The following is a 24,173-nucleotide window of genomic DNA, read 5'->3' as shown; positions in this document are numbered from 1 at the left end:
AAGCAAGACATAGTCTTTTAATTTGTGTTGGTTTGGTATTTTTATTTAAAAAATTGAATTGCTGAGAATTGGTGCAATATAGTAAAGTTTAAGTTAGCGATACATAAATATAATGCCTACTTTAGATTGGTAATTAATCCATTTGAGTAGATGAAGCATAATGCCATCCAACGATAGTAAAATTGCTAAAATCCGAGCAGAAATGAGAAAGCTACAGCATATTTGGTGGAGGCAGTATTCATCGATTACAGCAAACTGTGGACGGCTCATACTGAACCAGTGAACCACGATCGAATCGCCTTGAAAAATGCATTGGAAAAAAGCTTCGTCGACCGGCTACGTTTGAACAACGATTGCTCGTTTGTGGATTAGATATAAATGTGAAAGTTAACATATAAATAAACCAAGACATAGTCTTTTAATTTGTGTTGGTTTGGTATTTTTATTGTAAAAAATGAATTGCTGAGAATTGGTACAAAATAGTAAAGTTTGAGTTAACGCTACATAAATATAATGCCTACTTTAGATTGGCAATTAATCCATTCGGGTAGATGAAGCATAATTCCATCCAACGATAGTAAACTTGTTAGAATCCGAGCAGAAATGAGAAAGCTACAGCATATTTGGTGGAGGCAGTATTCATCGATCACAGCAAACTGTGGGCGGCTCATACTGAACCACGATCGAATCGTCTTGAAAAATGCATTGGAAAAAAGCTTCGTTGACCGGTTACGTTTGAACAACGATTGCTTGTTTTGTAGATAACATATAAACGTGAAAGTTGTTAGGTTAATAAAGCAAGACATACTCTTTTAATTTGTGTTAATTTGGTATTTTTATTGTAAAAATGGAATTGCTGAGAATTGGTGCAATATAGTAAAGTTTAAGTTAGCGCTACATAAATATAATGCCTACTTTAGATTGGCAATTAATCGATTTGAGTAGATGAAGCATAATGCCATCCAACGATAGTAAAATTGCTCAAATCCGAGCAGGAATGAGAAAGCTACAGCATGGTTGGTGGAGGCAGTATTCATCGATCACAGCAAACTGTGGGCGGCTCATACTGAACCACGATCGAATCGCCTTGAAAAATGCATTGGAAAAAAGTTTCGTCGACCGGTTACGTTTGAACAACGATTGCTTGTTTTGTAGATAACATATAAACGTGAAAGCTGTTAGGTTAATAAAACAAGACATAGGGGAAGGTCGGGACCTGCGAGCCACTTTTTTCTTTTAGATGCATATTTTCTACGTTTCTCAATATTTTTCTCTAAAAATTGGTTTTGCAATGCCTTGTAGTGCTACCTACTCTACAGCTAAAGCACAAGTTATTATTTCAGCAAATGTTTAATTTACGCTTAAAAACATAAACACGCGCCAAGCGGCTTATCGCACCCCACATGTGGGGAGCGATAAGCCACAATTGCGATAAGCCAAAAAATGTAGTATTTTAGCAAAAAAATCACTTCGCCATATCAAAAATACAATTTTAAAACATAGTTGTAGTTGTAGTATTTATGTTTGAAATCAATCTTCAAGCCAGCTTTCAAGCTTTAAATTTTGAAATAACCGATGGAGAATTTTCAAATGATTCCTTGGGATGAGTTGTCAGAATTTTCATATGAAATAGCATAATTAATAGTTGCAAACGAAACAAAAGTCAGAATTGTGATATATCCTAATGGAAAGGTGTGAAAACAAAAAAATGATGTCATATGACACTTTAACATCTACTATCACAGGCACTTGTCATGGCTCGTAGGTCCCAACACAAGGTGACTCAAGGCTCCCTACCTGATCGTTCAGAAATGAAACAACAGCTAAAAAAAAACTAACATTGCTATCTAAAAAACTTTCGGCTTAATCTCATCATAAATACATCACCTACCACTACAAAAAAGTTCATGAACATTTCTTGCATAACAAATGAGTTATTTTAAAACACAATCAGCCAAAAAAAATTACTTTTTTAACCCAAAACCTATAAATCCTCTTTGCACCTCCATTTTTAGTACAATTTTGACCAAAAGTTTGTGGGAAAGTTATCCAGGCATAAAAAATATAATGACGTCAAAAAACGCAAAAAAAGTACTTTATATTAAAAAAAACGGGGGTGGATTATGGCTCCCACCATGATCATGGGTCCCGACCTTCCCCTACTCTTTTAATTTGTGTTGGTTTGGTATTTTTATTGTATAAATGGAATTCCTGAGAATTGGTGCAATATAGTAAAGTTTAAGTTAGCGCTACATAAATATAATGCCTACTTTAAACTTGCAACCAATTAATTCGGATAGATGGAGTATCGTGCTTTCCAACGATGGTAAAATTGTTAAATTCTGAGCAGAAATGAGAAAGCTACAGCATGTTTGGTGGAGGCAGTATTCATCGATCACTGCAAACTGTGGGCGGCTCATACTGAACCACGATCGAATCGCCTTGAAAAATGCATTGGAAAAAAGCTTCGTCGAGCGGTTACGTTTGAACAACGATTGCTCGTTTTGTGGATTAGATATAAATGTGAAGGTTAACATATGAATAAACCAAGACATACTCTTTTAATTTGTGTTAATTTGATATTTTTATTGTAAAAATTGAATTGCTGAGAATTGGTGCAATATAGTAAAGTTTAAGTTAGCGCTAGATTAATATAATGCATACTTTAAACTTGCAACCAATTAAGTCGGATAGATGCAGTATCGTGCTTTCCAACGATGGTAAAATTTCTCAAATCCGCGCAGAAATGAGAAAGCTACAACACATTTGGTGGAGGCAGTATTCATCGATCACAGCAAACTGTGGGCGGCTTATACTGAACCACGATCGAATCGCCTTGAAAAATGCATTGGAAAAAAGCTTCGTCGAGCGGTTACGTTTGAACAACGATTGCTCGTTTTGTTGATTAGATATAAATGTGAAAGTTAACATATGAATAAACCAAGACATACTCTTTTAATTTGTGTTGGTTTGATGTTTTTATTTTTAAAATTGAATTGCTAAGAATTGGCACAATATAGTAAAGTTAAAGTTAGCGCTACATAAATGTAATGCCTACTTTAGACTGGCATTTAATCCATTCGGGTAGATGAGGCATCATGCTTTCAAACGATAGGAAAATTGTTAAAGTCCGAGCAGAAATGAGAAAGCTAGGAGGCACTATTCACTACAAATATTTAAAAATCAATAGCCTTTCCGCTTTTACTTCTATTCCACGTTTTTGCACCCTTCCTAAAAGTAGTTGCGTTTTTTTGCATGACGTCACACATTTTAATGACGTCACTGACCAAGGCGGCCGATGCTTAAGCAGCACCGAAATTTCTTCCCAATATAGTGAAACTTGATGGTCATAGGAGACAAAAAGTTCCATTTGAGAAATTTTTAGGCGTTGCGGAGATCACTTTGAAGTCAGCAAAAGTACTCTTGTAAAAAAGAAGTTAAAGTTGACTGCATCTAGCCTAAGTCAAAGTTTGGTAGCTAAAGGACGAACTGATCTGCGATGTTTAAAAGATTTTAACATAGCTGTAACAAGCTATTAAAACTCAATAGTAGACCACTCCATGGTTTTGCAACAGAGGTTAATTTTGCTGCTTGAAATTTGTTCTGTTTGAATTTGATTACAAGCCATTGTCAAAGTGGTGGAACATCTGGTGTGTGGATTGGTAGTCTATCAGCCTGTAAAATGATATGTCCTGATACCACAATTGGACAAGTGCGTGACTTCGCAAATGAAGAAATAGCAAGATCATGCAACATTACCGCCATTCTCTGTGTACACTGGAACAATTCATTTTGAGGAATTTTTCCAGTCTTTATCAGCACCTGGAAATTTGAATGGAATAATTCACATGCAACATCTCATGGCAAGCATATACCGGTACCGTACGATACTTTTCTCTTCGATGTAAGTGGTTCAAAGTCTCTACAAATATGCGAAACCGCCAGATAAAGCTTCTAAAGAGGCTCTCATTTAAGGATACTGATTGCATTAATCATATGATTTTGGTTTTGTGATTCACATAAGTTTTGGACAAAATCTCACTTACTGTATTTACTTTTTGGTATTTCTTTTTGGACTTTGAACTGGGTGTAATAGTAATTAAAATACAGTTGCTCTCAAAAGTTTAAGGCCACCCGTCAAAATTAAGGATTTTTACAATATATATAGTTATATACTAAAAAAATTATCCCAAATGCTATGTCATATATATCATGTTATGGTGTAACAATACTAATATGTAACAGATGCTTCTGTACAAATGGTTATAAATGAATTGTCTCCATTGGAAATCACAGAATTTAACTTTTTTTTAAATTTTTGGCTGAAAAATATACGCTACGCCAGGGTGGTCCAAGACTGCAAACATAAAGGGCCACATTACGGTCTGAGAAAAACTTCACGGGCCGCATAGTGAGAAGTGATAAAGTAGAAACGTTGTTAAATAAAAACTTAACTAGGTTGCGATTTTGAACTTTTTTTCTATATTATAGATTTCGATCTGTTTTAACTATATTCTTACTGTTCGCAGGCTATGAACATTAACAAATCTTGTCACTGACAAAATACAGTTGCAATGAAAGGACTGAGTTTGCTGTTCTGATCGACCTAATGTTTTCCTGCACACCTAACTCACTTTTTAATCTCTGCTTGCGACTCAAAAAGTGATTTTCAGCTAGTAAAAAAGATACGATACATAACACGTCAACAAATTAGCAAACCAAAACAATTTATTGTTTTTTGCTTTTGCATATAGTGTCGATCTCTGGTTTAAATTCAGTGGTTGACAGACGTAAGCAGGCATCCAGGGTTTCATCAGCTATTCTGTTCCGTGTGTCGCTTTTTAATCGCTTCATAATGGAGAAAGTGCCTTCATAACGGAGAAAGTGCTAGGAACAAAAGCAAAATATCAACGCACGTTCGTGTCGTCACAAACCGACATTGTTCCCTCATAGTTATAATACCTATTGACCCGATTATGCGCGACTTATTTAGGGTTGTGGCGAATGTAATGTATTTATAAAACGTAGGTGTATTTTTAAAGCTTGGATTTAGCACTGATAATTCCGGCATGCACAAAGTGTTCGCGGCCGCACAAAAGCTTCACGCGGGCCACATGCGGCCCGCGTGCCAGGGTTTGGACCACCCTGGGCTAGGCTAAAAAGGAGCATATCAGCTGTTAGCCTGAAAAGTTAAAGAATTGTGACATTGCACAAAGAAGGGTGCTCAGAAAGAAAATTATCTAAAAAACTAAGTTTCAGCAAGACAGCAATCTATCAGACAATAGTCACTAGTCAGAGTTATGAAATTGAAAAGTTTAATGGACTTGAAAAGGCAAGCCGTAAAGCAGTCGGCGGCCATCGCGGACATGGCCGCTAAGTAGTGCTTAAATGACCGCCGGTGCTGCCTCCTCAGTCAGCCAATTTGGCCGCCGGTTTCTTCAGCTAATTATTTAATTTTGCAGTAGAAAGATCGTGGATTAACTGTCGAAAATATCTAGTATACATCAAAAACTGTTGCAAAACTAGGTCAGCACATCATAATCACCACTGTTGTATTGTGCGGAAACATTTGCTATTGTATGGAAAATATCCAGCTGCGATCACCGGTAGGGTGAACTAAAAAAAAATAAATTTTGATTTTTAAATTTTTTCTTGTTTAGACCTCTGCATTATGGTCCAAAATGACACCTTGCCAAGTTTTGTTGAGATTGGTCCACATTTTACGCCCTAGCAGTGGGTCGGTACCCCCCCGGGTCAAAATCGCAATCTGGCTGTAGCTCAGCAACCGGTAGGTCTAGAATGCTCAAACTTGGCTTTGAAGAAGCAGAATGCATGGTTTCCTATCTAACTTCCAGAGGGTTTTGGGGTCTAAACCATTTACTGTAGTTTCTGGAAAAAATGCAAAAAACATATTTTTGACCAAATGTGGCTCCCATAAACGTGTAATGTTCAAATTTTAGTTTAGTATACAACACTAAATTGACTAATGACACAAAATTTAAAATACAAGCAAATTTTGTTTAATCATAGACAAGCTTTAATGCTTTTGCACTTTGGTTTACCACTTAACTTTCAACCACTGACAACTGATAATTACCCAAATATTAATAATTCAAGACAGTTTTTTTTCATTTTTCGTATTCGTTTATCACTTAAAATTTCTTAAAAATGATTTTGTGGTTGTGTCAGGCTTTTTGGTAGACAATGACTTCTTGGCAATATCTCGAACTTTAGAACGGTAAGCATGAGTGACTTTGATTGCTTTGCCCAACTCTTTCTCACTACTTGGAGCAGAAGCCCTTTCAACATCAGTGACCATGCCCAAAATTCTCTCAACAACATCATTTGTAGCAGGCATGCTCTGTAGCAGAGTTTTGAATGATGAAAACTCTTCCATATGGTGCCAAGATCTGGGACTTTTATGAGTCAGACATTCAAACTTTGGAAAAACTCTAATGAGTTCAAAAGAGTCTGGTCTGATCAAGTCCGGCAAGCGAGTGGAGTTTTGAATAGTATGCATTTGAACTAAGCCCTTTCCAATAACGGCTTTCTCAGAACATGAAGCAGAAGTGTTGGTTGATGTGATAGACACTAGTGTTGGGCGATATTGAAAAAAACAAAACGATACGATATTTGAAAAAAAAATTGATATTTTGATACTTTTCGATATTTTTGTTCTAATTAAGAAAAGAGTTTCCCAGTCTTCGAAATTAGTATCGGCATTTGCCGAGATGATTGCCGACGCAGATGCATGAATGGCGCATTAGCGTCGGCAATAAAAATACCGAGGCCACACGAGCGCTTGTAAGGTTAGGGTTATAAATTCCTCCCAGTCAGGCCCGTAGCCAGCCGGAGGCCAGGGGTCCTTGCCCCCCCGAAAAAAATTTTGCCCCTCCCCGTGAGTTATTCAACGTGAATTACCGCAACAGCGTGCGTATCGTGTTGTTCGCTTTATTGCTACTTTCACAGCAATTGCCGAAACGTTCACAGCAATTGCCAAGGCAATTTCAACTTTTGCCGTTTGGCCTCGGCAACATTTTTGTAGGGGTTTGCAGTTACGAGTTAGGGCTGTAATAGTTAAAATATCGAACGATATTGAAATAAATATCGATATTGAAAAGATATCGTATCGAAAATTCGATATATCGCCCAACACTAATAGACACGACGGACTCACGTGGATCAAAGAATGAAACAAGAAACGTGATTGAAGAACTGAATGCTGCCAATTTCGACATAAAAATAGTCTTGGGTCTTGTTTTTGACATAACTGCAGTAAATAGTGGTTAGAAAAGTGGCGTTACCGTTCCATTTCAAAGCCATATAGGACACAGTATCCTTCAACTAGCCTGCGCCCTGCAGGCATCATATCATGGAGCTTGTTTGTGGTGGAGCAGCTTCAGTGGTCTACGGTGACACAGAATCACCACATGAAGCTGTATTTAAAAGCTTTGCAGAAGTTTGGGTGAACAATATAAATGTTTAAGTTTATGAAACTTTCCAAACGAACAACAGAAAACTGAATAGAATTAAAGAATCAGTTCTAGATTTCTTTTTCAGTTGGCTTCAAAATGCAATAAACATAGAAGAAGATTACAAAAAGTTGGCTAAACTGTCCATTCTTTTTCTTGGTGGTACTTTCCAGCGTGGATACAATATTATACGTTCAAGGCTCCAAGTGTGTTTAGCACGTATGATGGCGAAGATCATTTATACCATTCAAATTGCCTTGCTCAAGCAGCAGTTATCAGAAAATCCAGCTTTTACAAAAGATTGTGGCCTTGGAAATATATATTCCCTGGCTGCTTTTTTAACACTTTTTTATGTTAAATATTGGTTTGCATCCCCAAGTTTGACAAATGCTGCAGCGTATGACTTAGAAATGTGGAACACTCTCAAAAATGCCATTCAGCTCACCTCGAAAAGAAGCAACTTAGGCTACCTGGACCTTTTCCTTGAAATGGTATTAGTCAATTAGTGTTGTATATTAAACTATAAGTTGAACATTACACGTTTATGGGGGCCACATTTGGTCAAAAATACGTTTTTTGCATTTTTTTCAGAAACTTAATGGTTTAGACCCCAAAACCCTCTGGAAGTTAGATAGGAAACCATGCATTCTGCTTCTTTAAAGCCAAGTTTGAGCATTCTAGGCCTACCGGTTGCTGAGCTACAGCCAGATTGGCCGATTTTGACCCGACTTGGGTACCGGCCCACTGCTAGGGCGTCAAATGTGGACCAATCTCAACAAAACTTGGCAAGGTGTCATTTTGAACCATAATGCAGAGGTCTAAACAAGAAAAAATTTAAAAATCAAAATTTAGTTTTTTTGGGTCACCCTAATCACCGGCTATAAGTCTTGTTTGTAATTCCCGACGTTTATTTTAACAAAGTGTTAATCCGAAGTGCTAATTTACATTGGCTGGCAATGTTGTCTTTTTTATGTTGATTCAATGTTGTCGGACATTGAATCGTTGTTAAAAAGTAGAACTACCCAGACAACAGAATTTGTCATTTTTACCTTGATTTAACCACCTCTAATCAATGTAAAAATGACGGATTTTGTTGTCTGGGAAGGTTAGTTGACATCCAAGGGGAAAACACGTGTCTTCAGAGTTGAGAAATGTTTCCGCTGTCGGTTAGTGACTTCACACCCTCAATGGTGACATCATAATGGTATAAATGGTCAGGTTTTATGAAAGGCGGTGTGCAGTTGAAACAATTTAGGGTCTTTAGACGGTCCCGCAATACCGGATTACAATCCCGATAAAGCAGTTATTGCGTGGTACAACGACTCTATAGCAGGACGCCGAGACTTCAATAACACTAAGTGATCATTTTGGCATTGTTGCAATTTTAATTCTATTTACTTGTGCTATCGTTATTTTGTATTTTGACCCCCAAGCACGCAGATTTGGCCGCCGAGAAGGAGCTCTCGGTAGGCCACGATGGCTGCCGGACAAAAACACGAGTTGTAAGGCCTGAAAGGGCTGGTAGACCCAGGGTTCCCACCTCAACAGATGATAAATTGATCATACGTGATAGCCTATAATACTAGGGAAGATGGGAGTGCGCTCACCCATATGTTCCAGCAAAAGACTAGATTGTACAAAAATTGTTGTGCAAGGACACAAATGTAAGTAATCTACTTCTACCATACAAGAAGCAATAAATTTGACCTCAAAATCTATTACCAAGCAGCCAAAAATAAACGATCCTTTTACCTACCTTTTACCTACCAAGAGAGCCGCAACAAGATTGGCGAAGTGTTTTGTTTGTGGGAAATGCAGTAAAGGAAGGAATGAAGTGGAAGCCCATGATGATGAGTTCTGCCATGGCATCGAAACTGTGACAGACTTCTGTTATCTGGGTGATCGGATAAATGGAAGTGGTGGATGTGAAGCAGCGGTGACAACAAGGGCAAGATTGGGCTGGGCAAAGTTCAGGGAATGTGGGGAAATGTTGCATGGCAGAAAATTTTCACTAAGGATGAAAGGAAAAGTATATCGGAGCTGTGTGCAGCCTGCAATGCTATATGGTAGCGAGACATGGGTATTGAGAGAGAGTGAACTGGCAATCCTGAGAAGAACGGAAAGGTCAATGGTGAGAGCAATGTGTGGGGTGAAAACGAGAAGGGAAAAAAGGACTGAAGAATTGTTGGATATGCTAGAGATGAGAGAGACCATAAACCAACTGGCAAGGGCAAATGGAGTAAGATGGTATGGACATGTGATAAGGAGGGAGGAAGGAAGTTTTCTTAGAAAGGCACTAGATCTAAAGGTGGATGGGAAGAGGAAACGCGGTTGTCCAAGAAGAACGTGGAAACAACAAGTAAAGGATGAATTTAAAAAAGTCGGACTGAAGGAGGAAGATGCAAGGGACAGGGTGAAATGGAGAAAAGGGATTAAAACAATTGCTGCGCGGAAACAATCGGCCACCCCCACTAGTGGGGAACAAACCGACGATGGATTATGATAATGATGATGATGATACCTGAAAATGTGCATTTGCAAAATCTTACCTCGGTTGAATAATTTAAAATTGGAAGGAACTGGAAAGTATGACTGTATTTACTGATGATTCAACTGTGCAACAGCTCATCTCTCAGATATTTTTCTTTCTGAGTACCGGTACTCTTTACCCCTCTTTGTGCAATATCACAATTTTTTGCTATTTAACAGCTGTTTCAAAAAAAGCTGATGAAGCACCTTTTTTGCCCATACTTTTCAACAACAGTTTTCAAAAGCAACAGCTTATTTATAATAGTTTGCACAGAAGCATCTGTTACATAATAGTATACATAATAGTTACGGTTACAGCCATAAAATAGTATATATATATGACATAGCATTTGGGATATATTTTTCTAGCATTTAGTTAAAATCCTAAATTTTGTCTAGTGGTCTTAAACTTTTGAACACGACTCTAAAGTCACAATTTAGCTATGCAGAAGCTACAAAGGAATATATTTTTTGCATAGTCAGTTTGTCAAGAATTTTATGTGTTTAGGTGATTACTGATTAGTGATTAGTGATTATTCACATTTTTAAATGGATGCTTAAAACCCTTATTCAATCAACAAGCACAAAATAGCTGAAATTGTCCTTTATAACAAAATACAACATTGTTTAGATTTAATAACTATTTTTGTATAATCATTGCATCAAGTCTACATTTAATGCGGAACAGTAGTTATTGTGTTTTAACATCATTTTAATATCTTGCAACTTTTGTGTAGGTTGCTGTTGTAGATTGCATGTTAGTAGAACGGTTGAACACTTTGCATTATGCCAAAGCCTAAAATACCATTAACAATCAATCTTGGTGGGGAAGAGTCGAAAAAAAATGTCCGAGAAGCAGATCTTGGAAAGAAAATGGAAGAATTACAACTAGATGATGCACAGAGGAAACGACTGGACGATTTCATCAAACAAAAACAAAAAGTTGGCTTAATGGACAACGCGCAAAAAGGAGATTTCACAAAAACCAATGAATTAGGTGCAGGAAATGGAGGTGTGGTTCATCTTGTACGCCACAATGCATCAGGTTTTGAAATGGCAAGAAAACTGATTCATTTAGAAGTGAAACCTGATATCCAAAACCAAATCATGAGAGAGTTAAAAGTGTTACATGATTGCAGTAGTCCATACATTGTTGGATTTTATGGTGCTTTTTCTAATGATGGTGAGATTAGCATATGTATGGAGAATATGGATGCTGGCTCTCTCGACTTGGTAATGAAAAAAGCAAAGAGAATACCTGAAGAAATATTGGGCTCTGTCAGTAGATCTGTAGTTCTTGGTTTACAATATTTACGAGAAAAACATAAAATTATTCATCGTGATGTGAAGCCATCCAACATATTGGTTAATTCACGCGGAGAAATTAAATTATGTGACTTTGGTGTCAGCGGCCAGCTAATCGACTCAATGGCCAACACTTTTGTTGGAACTAGATCCTACATGGCCCCAGAGCGGCTGCAAGGTTCCAATTATACAGTTCTTTCTGATATTTGGTCACTTGGACTCTCTTTGATAGAAATGGCAATTGGACGTTACCCTATCCCACCATTGACTGCCAAACAAATAGCCAGTATATTTGACTCATCTGATGGAGATGCAAAAGAACATGGCCCGAGACCGATGGCAATATTTGAGTTATTGGACTACATTGTCAATGAGGTAACAAAACATATTACAATTGAATAAAGTATTGCTAGCTTTTAACTACTCTGTGGATACCTTCACTTAATACAGAGGGTTTTTTTAACTCGTAGTCGTAGACCCTACTATAATTTTTGGTGTGCCGAACCCATTTGTGGAAGAACCTGTTGAGTTTGTTCGAATTCAAAAAGTTGGAATTCAAAATAACATAGAATATGTTTTTTTAAAGAAATTTGCTTGGCGAATGGTGAATCCCGGTGCTCATTCTATCTTAAAAAGAAACTGATGGTTTTTCCTCTTTGATTCTATCTATTGCTTCAAGGAAATGGGATTGGGCCTCTCAGTTGACCATGTCCAATTGTCCACTTACACACTAACAACCCCCATTTTTTCACCAATGCTTTGTGCCTAGTAGGAGGCAGGGGTGTTATTTTATAAAGTTTAACAAATGGCAAGCAGAATTTGTTTCCCAATTTGTATTATACACTAATCATAGACAAGTAAAACCAAACAACCACACGGCATTTAACATCATACAATAAAGTGAACATAAACTATAATCTACCAACGTTTTCGACCTTACACAATACACATGTTAGCCCTTTTCAAGTAACAAATTTTGGAATGTGTATGGCCGAACGGCGAAAACTGTTGCCCTGTTGCGTCGTTTGAAATTTCAAAAAACATCTTACACGTAAAGAGACTTTCGAAAGATTGATGACATAGTTTATTGGGATATCAAACGCCCAACAGTCAATAGACCTTTCTCGCAGCCAACCAATGAAGCGTGACGTTGAAAACAAACCACTATTAAGAACTGAAATCGTAGTAGCCTACTGTAGTGAAGCACAGTTTTTGAACGTTTTGATGGAACAATCGCGCATTTGAGTCATACATTTTGTACTAAAAGTACTTTGTTGACTGAGTATTACAATTATACAGCTTCGGTAGAGAGTTTGTCTTGTTGAACCATAGGCATACGAAGCCGAGCAACGTTATTAAGTTTAGCATATTTAAAGATTATTATATTTACAAAAACACAAAACTACGCAACAATTAAATATCGAACGTTTTCGACATCACAAGATGTCCTCTTCAGGAATAACATACATACAACTTAACTACATCTGAATAAAATACAATGGTTAACTAAATCTATAAACAGGAAAAGACAAAAACTGCACAGTACTTCTGACTAGCTCTAACTCAACGATAGGCTCCACGAGAATCAAAGTTAACTACATCAAAAGGTGTTAAACAGATCACATGATATGGTAGAATATTGGTAGAATAAATATAATAATCTTTAAATATGCTAAACTTGATAACGTTGCTCGGCTTCGTATGCCTATTACAATTATATAAGTTATTTATTTTCAGAAAAAAATTTGAATTTACTACAGGGCCTTAGCCCAATAGCCCATGGGCCTAATTACCGCCAGCACAGCGCTATAGCCTACTGCACGGGACCACTGAACGAAATTTTATTCAAAAATATTGAGTTAACAACTAAAGTAGGTAGCTTAATCGTGTTATCATTTCATTTAGAATCTACACTTATATTTTATCGTGCAGCATTTCCGTTTATTAATTGATGTTTTTGTCCTAGCTTACCCTATGCTTTTGGTCACTCCAGGTTTCTAGCCACTTAATGTTTGTGTTTAGTTCGGCTTCTTTTATTTTTATGGAATTAATATATTGACACAGAATGAGACAGCATAGGCCTAAGTATTTTTGGCAATTATTACTTTCTGTCGAAATAGGAATAATCACATCACAAGTTTGCAACACACACGCATTTATTTTAAATTGGACTACAGCGCAAGTGGAATCCCCAATTCCCCAATACCATACTTTTTGGTTAAACTAATGCAACTTAATTAAATTATTAGCCTACTAACTGCTGTCTAAAACTTTGTAACATTATAAAACTGTAATTAAGAACAAACAATTTATACAGTAGTAGGCCTTAATGTAGCAACTGGATGGTTGAGTGATGAAAGCGTTTGCACGACGTTTGCAAAGGACGTCGGTTCGACACCGCTCCAGAGTTTGCGGCTGTGTCTCGGCAAAGACACTTAATGACATACTAAAATAAGGATAACAACTGACTCGACAGCTAGGCTATATATCTCTTTGTTGCCTTTTATTGTATTGCATTTGTCATCGCAATGAAGGCTACGTAGGCTACTCTATATGTTGTTGCAATGGGAACAAAAAACGTGATTAGGCTACTGGACTTCATGTCAACTTTACTGGGTGGATTATAAAACTGGGTAGGCTAAACAAATAATTGAAATCCTTTTGTGGTCCAAAAAAAAGTAAAACGTAGCTTCGATTTCATATCCAAAGTAATCACCAAACTTATGCGGAAATCCAGTTTTTATTGGATGAGTTTGGGCAAATGCGAAGTGTGTGCCCCTACGTCTTTATCAACAGGTTGACCCGTTGGGCAGTTGAGCCAAAAAGTGGCCAAAACAAGGTAGGCTATAAGCTCATAGTAACAATAAATGTTTGTCAACAGCTGATTGTAGCAAGAATTGACAGACACAGGTGATTCGTGGTCTGCAGCTCCTGTGAGCTTTACATATGTCATTTCTACGTTCAATGATAGCCTTATAAGCAAAAAAACAAATGAAGGCGTCATAATTGTATCGGAGCCCCTACTGACTAATTTTGGCTACGGCCTTGATTGAATGGCAATCCAGCTTATTAACCTACTTCAGTTGATTCATATTCAGTGCAAGTAGACCATAAGTGATAGGCTGCATTGCTTTCACAAGTAAAGAAGCAAAAGAGGCTACAAACTGAAACCCACTTAGCCTACTTATTGTAGCAAAGAAGACCAGTAATTCTCACTTATTATTATAAAGACATAGTAGCTAAACAGTAGCTAAACTAGAAAGAAATTTTAAGTCTATCAGAATTGCAGACCAACAGCGTTTTGCTTAGACATTAACACACTACCAGCAGTTCCTTCAAGCGCCATAGCTTATGCGCAGTTACTAGAGCCCATTAAATAAGTGGCTGATCATTGTATCACTTGGCTTGTTTTTCATATAAAAGTAACTTGAATAAAATTTAACAGTCAGAACCTTGTTTTTTAACGTTGATTCCATGTTTTTACGAAGATTCTACTAACTACTCAACAAGTTATCAAGTATTCAATTTGGCGCTTGCCTATGAAGCAGCCATCGTGGTTGTTTTCAACGTCACGCTTCATTGCACAGAGCTGCGGGAAAGGTCTAGGGGACACCTCTAATGAAATCCCAATATTCGCTGATGGCTGAGAAGCTTGCCTCAGATAAGCTAACTATTGTGGGAACCCCCACATACCATATATTTCTGAAAAGGGCATGAAAAGACACATCTGAATATGCAAGTCTCATAAAATAAAAGTTTAATTTGATGCAATGAGCTTCCTTCAAACACAGACAATATTTCAATAATTATTTTTTGACATGCTAATAGAAAACACTGTTTCTCACTACCAGCACCATATAGCAACAAGAAATGTTATGAAATGCTAGATCTACCTTATATGCAAATACCTATGAGAGCTTTTTTCTCTAAAATGTCACTTTCCTAAAAAGAAACAAATTTTTTGAAAGTTACTTGTGTGCGAAAATATTTATACACATTTTTTTCAATAAAATGGTCAAAAAATAATTTTTTTAAAAAAGCTCTCATAGGTTGATGCAATACCATTGTACCAGCATGCATTCCAATTTTTAGCCAATTCGGACAAGAAATAAACAAATGAGTTTGTTTAAATAAACATTTACTGCAAAAAAATGTCATTTTGAGTAAAACGCGTTTAAAGTTATGGTTTGCAAATACAAGGCAAGTCGTGCATTTTCAGCTAGGCTATTGTTAGTGTTACTACTGTCTTTGAAATGCTAGGATACAGGAAATTTGTAACTGTTGAAGCATGACCAAAACAACAGCTACAAATACCACAAACATATAAAACCAGAAAGGGCTTTTCTGTTGCTACTATTAGTATATTTTCAGCATATCATATCATCGTTCTGGCATGTTTTAGACTTTTGGGTCGCGTGGTAGCTCCACTAGTTCTAAAATTTAACAGGGAATGAATTGGAATTGTGGAGAAACTACCATATATTCACAATCCTGATGAAATTCTCTATCTTTTCAGTCCAAAATATAATTTTCTTCAAAAAATTTTTTTTCATTAGGGGTCTCCCCTTAAATGTCAAATAGTTTTACTTTTCAAATTGTAGATTGCTTCCAGAAATACATCAAACTTCTTGGTCGACTTCAAAATAGATATACGCTACTACTTGCAACAGCTGCTGCATAATCAGCAATGCCTTCGACTTTTGCAATGTATTCAATATCGGCTAGAACTCTACTATCGTCTCAATATACTTTTCATTACGACCTCTCAACTTCTAATCCCCATAATACACAACTCTACATATCATTCAAATCACTCGCCTATCATAACAGCTTTGTTTTAACCAGAAGCTTCCTAAAATTATGGTAATATTACATCACAAAAACTCATTCTTTTGGTCAACAAGTCAAATACCTTTCTAGAATCGCATAAACACAAAATCTTCTAGAAGCAAGTGTCGCTTTAAAAGATTGCGTAATTAAAGGTAACTATAGGACAGTAATCGACAAAACACCTCAACAGAATTACAATAGCACACTTGTTCAAGAACAGAAATTATAGCCTGCTGTGGGGCTACGAATATTGATTGTTGATCAATGCTTAACTTAAAAATGCAAACGTTATTCAGCAGCCCATAAACAACAAACAATGGGGTCAGTCAAGCTGACATACGCCAAAGCCTGGGACCAGTCAAGCCAGCCTCCTGTTACAATTACATGATCCGAACTAGCGGATGCAAGATACTTCTAACTAATTATTAAAAAAAAGGGGCGATTACTTTAAACCCGTATCAACGTAAAGTCAATCGGGGATCCGCGTAAAGCAGACACAAAAGCATCAAAAATTTAAGAAAAATGTGAACACTATAATATAAACGACGACCTTTTAGATTGTTTGTTGTTTACATTTAAATACTTTGCCGAATGCTTAATATTCTCGTACTTTTTATTGTTGCAACTAAACTTTGTCACTTTACTTTTATAATGTAGCCTATGACCTAATTACCTTCATAATTTGCATAAAAATTGTCATTATTACTGCTGGTAGACTAATTTCGCAGACTAATTTGTTTCTTGGCAACCACATAATATTTTTAGTCATTTTTTTAAAGTGAACTGCTGTAAATTTTACTGTAAAATGCTGTTGATAAAAGTGGTACTGAAGAGGGTTCAATACCCGAAATCGCGATATGCAACAGAAGAATTTCAAATTGAAAAAATGCAACAGAAGAATTTCAAATTGGACTTTGTCTCACTTTTATGCATGTACTGATTGTACTCATACAATTAACATGTACTCTAAGAGTAAGAGGTCGTCGTTTATATTATAGTGTTCACATTTTTCTTAAATTTTTGATGTTTTTGTATCTGCTTTACGCGCATCCCCGATTGACTTTACGTTGATAATACGGGTTTAAAGTAATCGCCCCTTTTTTTAATAATTTTATTAAATCTTATACTTTTGGCAAAAATTGTTTCAAAAAAAAATAGTATTAAAAAAGTATTTTTGTAATCATCTCAAAAATTTGATGTGGTAGAAGAAAGTTCATTACAACTAAAGGTTAAAATTGAATCACAAACTGATAGAACCAGCACATAAAAAACGATCAAATTACATGTTTTTTTATTGTCTTGCGGTGTAGAAACAATGCAAAATTGTACATTTTTTCTGCCATGATAGTTTTATCAAGCCCTACAAACGCTTCAACCAAACGACAAACGCCCTTAGGTCGAATAGTTTTTGTACGTGACTACAAAAAAAACTACGGTATGTTTATATTTTCTATCTAATACCGCCTATTTGGAGAGTTTGCACAAACCCTTTAATTAATTTTCAGAACCTCAATTATGATGCCTGTTTTTTCCTTTTGGGTCTGCTACTATTCGGTGAGTCCGATTCGGTGAGTTCCTAACCTCTAACCCCTAACTCTAATCCATAACCCTAAAACGGCAATGATAATTAGGCTACGGTACCCGATAAGTAAAAAAAAAATTAATAAAGTCACCAAATAGGGATCGGACTCACCGAAACGGGCCATTCCGTTTCCTTTTATACCCTTGCCTCAATCATGGTGGCCTTTTATTATTAGACACTACTATTATGACACAACAATGCAGTTGAGATTGGATTGATGTTTAAAAAGGGATAATGAATCTCAACAAATAAGTTTGATAGTTGAATGCAGGGCCACTGCGAGGATAATTTTGTCCGATACCAATGAGATCCTCGACCCCAAACCAAGACTTTGCTAAAAAGAAACACATTATGCCCAAACATTGTGGTTTTGTCAACATTTCGGCTCCCTTGGAAAGATTACATGCCCCTAAAATTACCCGGACCAGAGTCCAAATTATCTCCTGGTACCCCCTTGTCAATGTTACTGGATTGATGCAAATATGGTCAAACTTAGTATCCAATTCCAATTTAACTCTTTGCAAACACCGAAACTGCTTCTTCTTGCAACACTAATGTATCGGTATTGGCCAAAACATTGGCATCGGTACATCTCTAGACTTACTATACTCTTGCAGATACAAGTAATATCAGTTTGTTTCCAAAATTACGGGCACTATTTTCATGCATTCATAAAGAGTATCGGTAGCTGTGTATTTGAAAATCTGACTCACACTGTTTGCTAATTTCAATCAATTTTTGCACAGTCCGCTATTTCACAACTGGACATCTTGAGTAGAGCACTCGTAGTTATAACCTTGTAGCGCAATGGTTTCAGAAATGGCTTATATCTGATTGAACTGCATCGTTTGGCATTGGAAATGGTTGAGCTGCTGAGCTACCATTCATAAAATATCTTTATCCGCCAACCATAAAACTAAACAAAAGTATACACACAACACTTAGTAGCTCACTCATCTTTTAAACGTTCTTTATATTCACAGCCTCCTCCAAAACTTCCTCCCGGAATTTTTTCTCAAGACTTTTATGATTTTGTGTCAAGTTGTTTGAAGAAAGACCCCAAAGACCGCGTTGACTTGTACGCCTTGATGGAGATGAAGTTCATTTCAAACAACCGCATGACGCAGTACCAGTTCGCAGAGTGGGTCTGCAAAACAATGAATCTCAAACTGCCAAGCCCCAACTCTATTGTGGGTTAGTTCTTTGGTTATGAAGCCATGCTGGTGGCGAACAGTGGGCCACATTGCTATGCATGGTGATCGCAAGAGAGGCAATGGTTTGTCCAACGTGTTATGGAGCTGGATGATGCGTTATATTGTGTAATTTCTATGACTTTTTTTACGCTGTTCATATGAATTCTAATCGAATCGTTACATTATTCGCTGTATGTCATTTGATAGATTGTGTGTATTTCTGGCATTTGCAGTTAGATGTTTCTCACTGAATTTTTTTTTATATAGCCTATATCCTTTGTACTAATATTGTTTCTTCTAAAGACTAGCTGCGTATAAAATGCCATACGTTTCATTAAATTTAAAGCTTGTATATTTTTACCATCTTTACAGCAACTAAATTGATGACTGATATACTGACCATTAGGGTGCGGCTGATGCCCCGACTTGAAGCAAAACACCCTACCTTTTTTTTATAGGTGACACTTGGTACAAAAACAATATTTATGAAGTTTAAGACCAATCTATAAATGTTTAGGGGGTCCAGATTTGAATTGAAAATTGAGAAATTTGGTACTTAATTGCCATAATCGTGTAGTTTTACAGTGCTACATAGTCCTTCATTTATCATGGTAAATTCTGTATTTAAGATCATTTATGCTCCACAGTTGCAATGTTTCACGCAGTAGGCTATTATTATGTTCCATACTATTTTTTAACAAGTAAGGTTTTGCAAGCAGACAGCCAAACACTAATTTGAGAAGTTACGTGACAACCTATTGCAAAATATGCTTGATATGTAATTGCTGGAGAATGCAAGTATTAAGCAGTAGAACAACATAGTCTGTGTATTACTATTACCCAGTACAATACACAACTTTTATTAAATGTGAGTGACTGAAATCTTCCTGGTCACTATTGTCAGCTTTACCTGGCGAATCGCTAAAAGTGAAAACATGCCTATGTGATGTCATAATACCTTCAAAATGACTTAGGCCTACCACTGTTCAGCTCAGTCAAATACCTCCAGTTTCAGTCTAGTAAGTGCAGATCATTTCTAAGGCATTGTTCCCAGGTTCAGAATAAGGTTAAATGTAAGGAGTCGTTACAGAGCACTTCTCCTATATCAAGACAAGGCTCCTAACCATTTTAATTGTGACAACTTAGGAATGGTGAATTACCTTAGACATTTAGTATGCTTTGTGGTGAAATATGCATAGAATCATATTTATCAATTGCAGAATACAGTCCAGAATCAATACGTGTAGTTTGTATTCAGTTGGTAGGCTATTTAATCGAAAAAAAGTTTGCTAGGCTATGTCTTCTTATACACAACATGACCCTCGGTATGTTCTACTCGCTACGGTTACCACAAAAGCAGATCAAGATATCAAACGTAGCAAGTTACCAACCCACATGCAAGTGATTTTCAAATTAATTCAAACAATTTTATCAGGAAGGCAGGTAATTACAGTACAGTTGAGCAAGTTTTTACGTTTTATTTGTGAGCTAACATTTCTACAGTTGCAAAGCAAAAAATGTCAGAAAAAAATAATTTCTTTTTACAAGCAAGAATTTCAAATGAAGATTAAGAGAGACAAAGGCAAACCACTAAAAATATACAAGAATTTCAGAAAAAGCTTAGCGAAACCTTTCCTTTCTGGCCACGCAATGTAATGAAAAAAATAGCAATGAAGAAGACATGCTATTCCTTATCAGTATAGGCTACAAGGCAACCGTGAAGCAAGTATGGCTGGAAAAGATAAAGTGTTAGAAGCAAAAGTTAAAAAGACAGTACCAGGCCACAACAACAAGATAGACGAGTAGCAAAGGAGGAGACCCGAGTTAATGGCATAAATAATGCTATTCATTTAGAAGATGAGAATGACGTGGACAACAAGCCATGCACATATTCAATGGTTTGTAAGGTAGAAGAAAAACACTCTCATGAAAGAAGATCAAAAACAGGAACAGCCATGTTCATTCCTCATGACATAATGAAATCTCCAGGATTAGTCTCTGCAGCAATCAGAAACAGCATTACCCCAACTGCCTTATCTCTTACTCTCCATTCTATGGTTCAAGCCTGTTCTGGAGATGCTTTGAAGCTGAATCTCCATCTATCTCAGTCACACAGAGTTGAAACAGCGCAACATATCTCATAAAAAATTCTCTCCGCATGGTCACCACCTGCTGTTGGTGCTGTACATTGGGATGGAAAGCTTCTGGAGACTTTAACCAGCAAGTAGAAGCAAGATGAAAATCTCCGAGTTTTGATATCTGGCATCGGTGGCATTAAATTGTTGGGTGTTCCAATAATTCCAACCCATTCAACAGAAACAGCTGGAGCACTTGTGTCCAAAGTTACTATGCAGTTGCTTGAAGATTGGAATTGCAAAGATTTTGTTACATCTCTTGATTTTGACACAACAAGCTGTAATACAGGGCATTAAAACTGGTGCTTGTATACAACTTCAAGAAGATATAGGTCGCCCCTTACTTTAGGCTGCGTGTATGCACCATGTGGGTGAAGTAATTCTTTTTAAGTTGAAAACCTGTGGTGAAATGATATGCAATTATGTATCATAAAGTATTGAAACACAAATGTTAGAATGTCACTTCAGAATATCTAAAGTTTAACTCGAAAGCAATAAAGGAGTGTTTATATTAAATTTATTATGGTTAAAGCCTACACAGCGCTGTGGTAAACGGCATTAAAAGTATAAAACACTGATTTTCTAGTGTCAGTTATGGTATGTTCTGAACAGGGTATTCATTCAAGGAATTTCCAATCCAAAGACACCATTTTTGAAACTTTTTGCAAAGTATGTTCCACAGATTTTGCCTAAACTTAGAACGTTTGCCATAATTCTGCAAAAATTTCAGAAATTCCATTGCACGAAGTATGCAAAATTACCCCTAAATTGACACACTTGTTCTAAGTGAAATCTAAGCTTCTGTTCACAGCATAAAAACTATAATTTGCAATAATTTACAAAAAATTAGCTGGTATCACATGAGCAATGAATATACAAAAATCACTCAAATTTCTTTTTAAACATAAATCACTCAATTTAATGTCAAAATTGAAATTTGGGAAAATCGATAATCCTATAAAAGTTTGATTGCAATCTGGACCCCCTAGACCTTATTCAATTTTGCTGAAATTTCATATTTAAGCTTTGTAGACCAAGCTTCACTTCCAAAAAAAAGTTAGGGTTGCTACAATCAAGTTTTGAATTTTACGGGGCATCAGCCGCACCCTACTGACCATCCGACATGATGCTCCGAGAGCGATTAAGAAGTGTAGCGAGCTTCTAGTCATAAACGTGTACGAACATTAAGTTTAAACCGCTCTGGATAAAAATTCTTTCCAAGTCTTACAACTAACAAGAAGTTTGCAATGTTGGATGCGAACACCACCTTGTAGGCCACTTTTCATTCTGCTTGTGTTTCCATAAATACAATCCTCTGGTGCAGGGGTTCTCAAACTTTTCGGGCTGCGCCCCCCCTTGTTGTCACTTGTAAAAATTTGTGCCCTCATTTTCTTGTTTAAGTTACGGTATAAATCAAAGTCAAGCTACAGAAATTTTACATGTTTTAATCTTTAAAGCAAACTTTTTTATTCTATTATTATCAGTGGTGGATTTCCAGAATAGTAGCTTCCGAAACGTTGGATTTTACTTTTCAAATGCACTAGGGGACCGTTCAAATATTACGTAACGCTATCGAGGGGGGAGGGGGTTTATGAAAAGCGTTACGTTAGCGTCACATCGGGGGGAGGGGGTTCAAGCAAAACGTTACGTAACGCTTACGAGTACGGTGCGGTAGTTTATTTGTGCTGGCTGGTATCGTCGTTTGGATACTAAATTAAGCTGAAATCATATCCAACAGCACCTATTCAGCACCAACAAAATCTCTATTGAGTATCAACTACGGTACTGTAATTCCCGTAATTCCATACAGGTTCTAAGTGCTTAAAACCTCGCATTGCGAAATTGCAAGGCAGCATTCTTACAGTACAGCAACTTACTCGTATACCGGTACGTCACAAATAGCAATGTTTAATTGTGCACAGGAAGTAAAAAGAACTAATAATTAATTAATTGTTTGCTAAAGTGATTAATATAGTAGTCTTGAACTGGGCACAAGAAACTACGCGTGCAAAAGTGCAAAAAACGTCAAAATTGAAGTTGATTTTGGCTAGCTTGTTGTTACATTGTTTCGGCAAGTTGGACATAACGTGATGTTAGCTCTTACTCTATTCTTCCCCGCATTAAAAAATCAATGTCAAGTATCGAGTTTTGTTTGTTTGACTTGATCTCAACAAGACTGAAAAATCCTTCTTCACACTAATAAGTGGTAGGCATCTGCACCAAGATATCAATGGCTTTTTGCGCGAGATTTTTGTATTCGGGAAATTCAAGAAGAGAAACCCAACATTCTGTGTAATCCACTTCTCGGAATGAGTATTTTGATTTCAATCAGCCCGTAGTTCCAATAATTTCTCATCCTCAGTTGGTTCTTCATTAGATGGTTGGATAAACCACGACTTTTCTTCCAGACGTTGGTCGTTATCTTCAGGAAAATACGTAGTCAAATTGTCGGCACTCGGCAGGTAATATCAGGTGACCAACAATAAGGGCAGACAAGTTATCTTCAGTAGAAACGTCCTCAAACTACCAGTTAGACTCTTTCATGTATTGACTTAATACAGGAAAGTCATTGAAGTTTCTCGGCAAAGCACTCTCTTTCCGGAGTGCAATTTTCATCTTCAGCGCATTGATCTTGCTAGTTGACCGAAATGTATCACCCCCTCTCCCTTGAAGATTGATCTTCGCTTGGTTCAAATGATCAAAAGTCGACGCCAATTTTGCAATCCAGAATAGGCTATGTCACGAAACTTGGAAGCCCTTGGGTCTCCGTGTTCAGTGTAAAATGCCCCTAATTGTTCGCGAAGTATATTCGAGCGTATCTGTTTCAAAAGCACAAAACAGGTTGGCGAGTAATAACCGCATACCAGTAGGTCCGGTTAAAAGTTTACAAATACAGTAGAATTCGCCTATAACGGCACCTCCAGGGGATTTGCAAAAATTGACGTTATAGCCGAATTGATGTTATAGACGAACTACCGCAAACTATTCCACAACTGTCTTTTGATTAAAGAAAGGGGTGTATAATCCAATCAGGGTTACTGTGTAGGCTACCACCAAACTGACAAAAGGCACGCAGAAAATACAGTAAACAAGGAAATTGTTTAAAAAAAAAAAACCTACAGCGAAG

The 24,173-nt window shown here is 36.8% G+C and overlaps 1 protein-coding gene across 1 annotated transcript; it reads left to right on the top strand.

The window, feature by feature from the left end:
* The first annotated feature begins 3,890 nt into the window (after positions 1–3,890).
* LOC145785063 (dual specificity mitogen-activated protein kinase kinase 1-like) lies at positions 3,891–19,280 on the top strand. Its single transcript, XM_082596770.1, has 3 exons — positions 3,891–3,904; positions 10,739–11,681; positions 18,702–19,280. The coding sequence occupies exons 2-3, from the start codon at positions 10,788–10,790 to the stop codon at positions 18,915–18,917; spliced, it is 1,110 nt and encodes a 369-aa protein (XP_082452896.1). The 5' UTR covers positions 3,891–3,904; positions 10,739–10,787; the 3' UTR covers positions 18,918–19,280.
* The last annotated feature ends 4,893 nt before the right edge of the window (positions 19,281–24,173 follow it).

The sequence above is a fragment of the Aplidium turbinatum genome, chromosome 16 (assembly GCF_918807975.1).
Source record: "Aplidium turbinatum chromosome 16, kaAplTurb1.1, whole genome shotgun sequence".
Taxonomy (NCBI): domain Eukaryota; kingdom Metazoa; phylum Chordata; class Ascidiacea; order Aplousobranchia; family Polyclinidae; genus Aplidium; species Aplidium turbinatum.
This window is presented reverse-complemented; position numbering and strand designations above follow the sequence as displayed.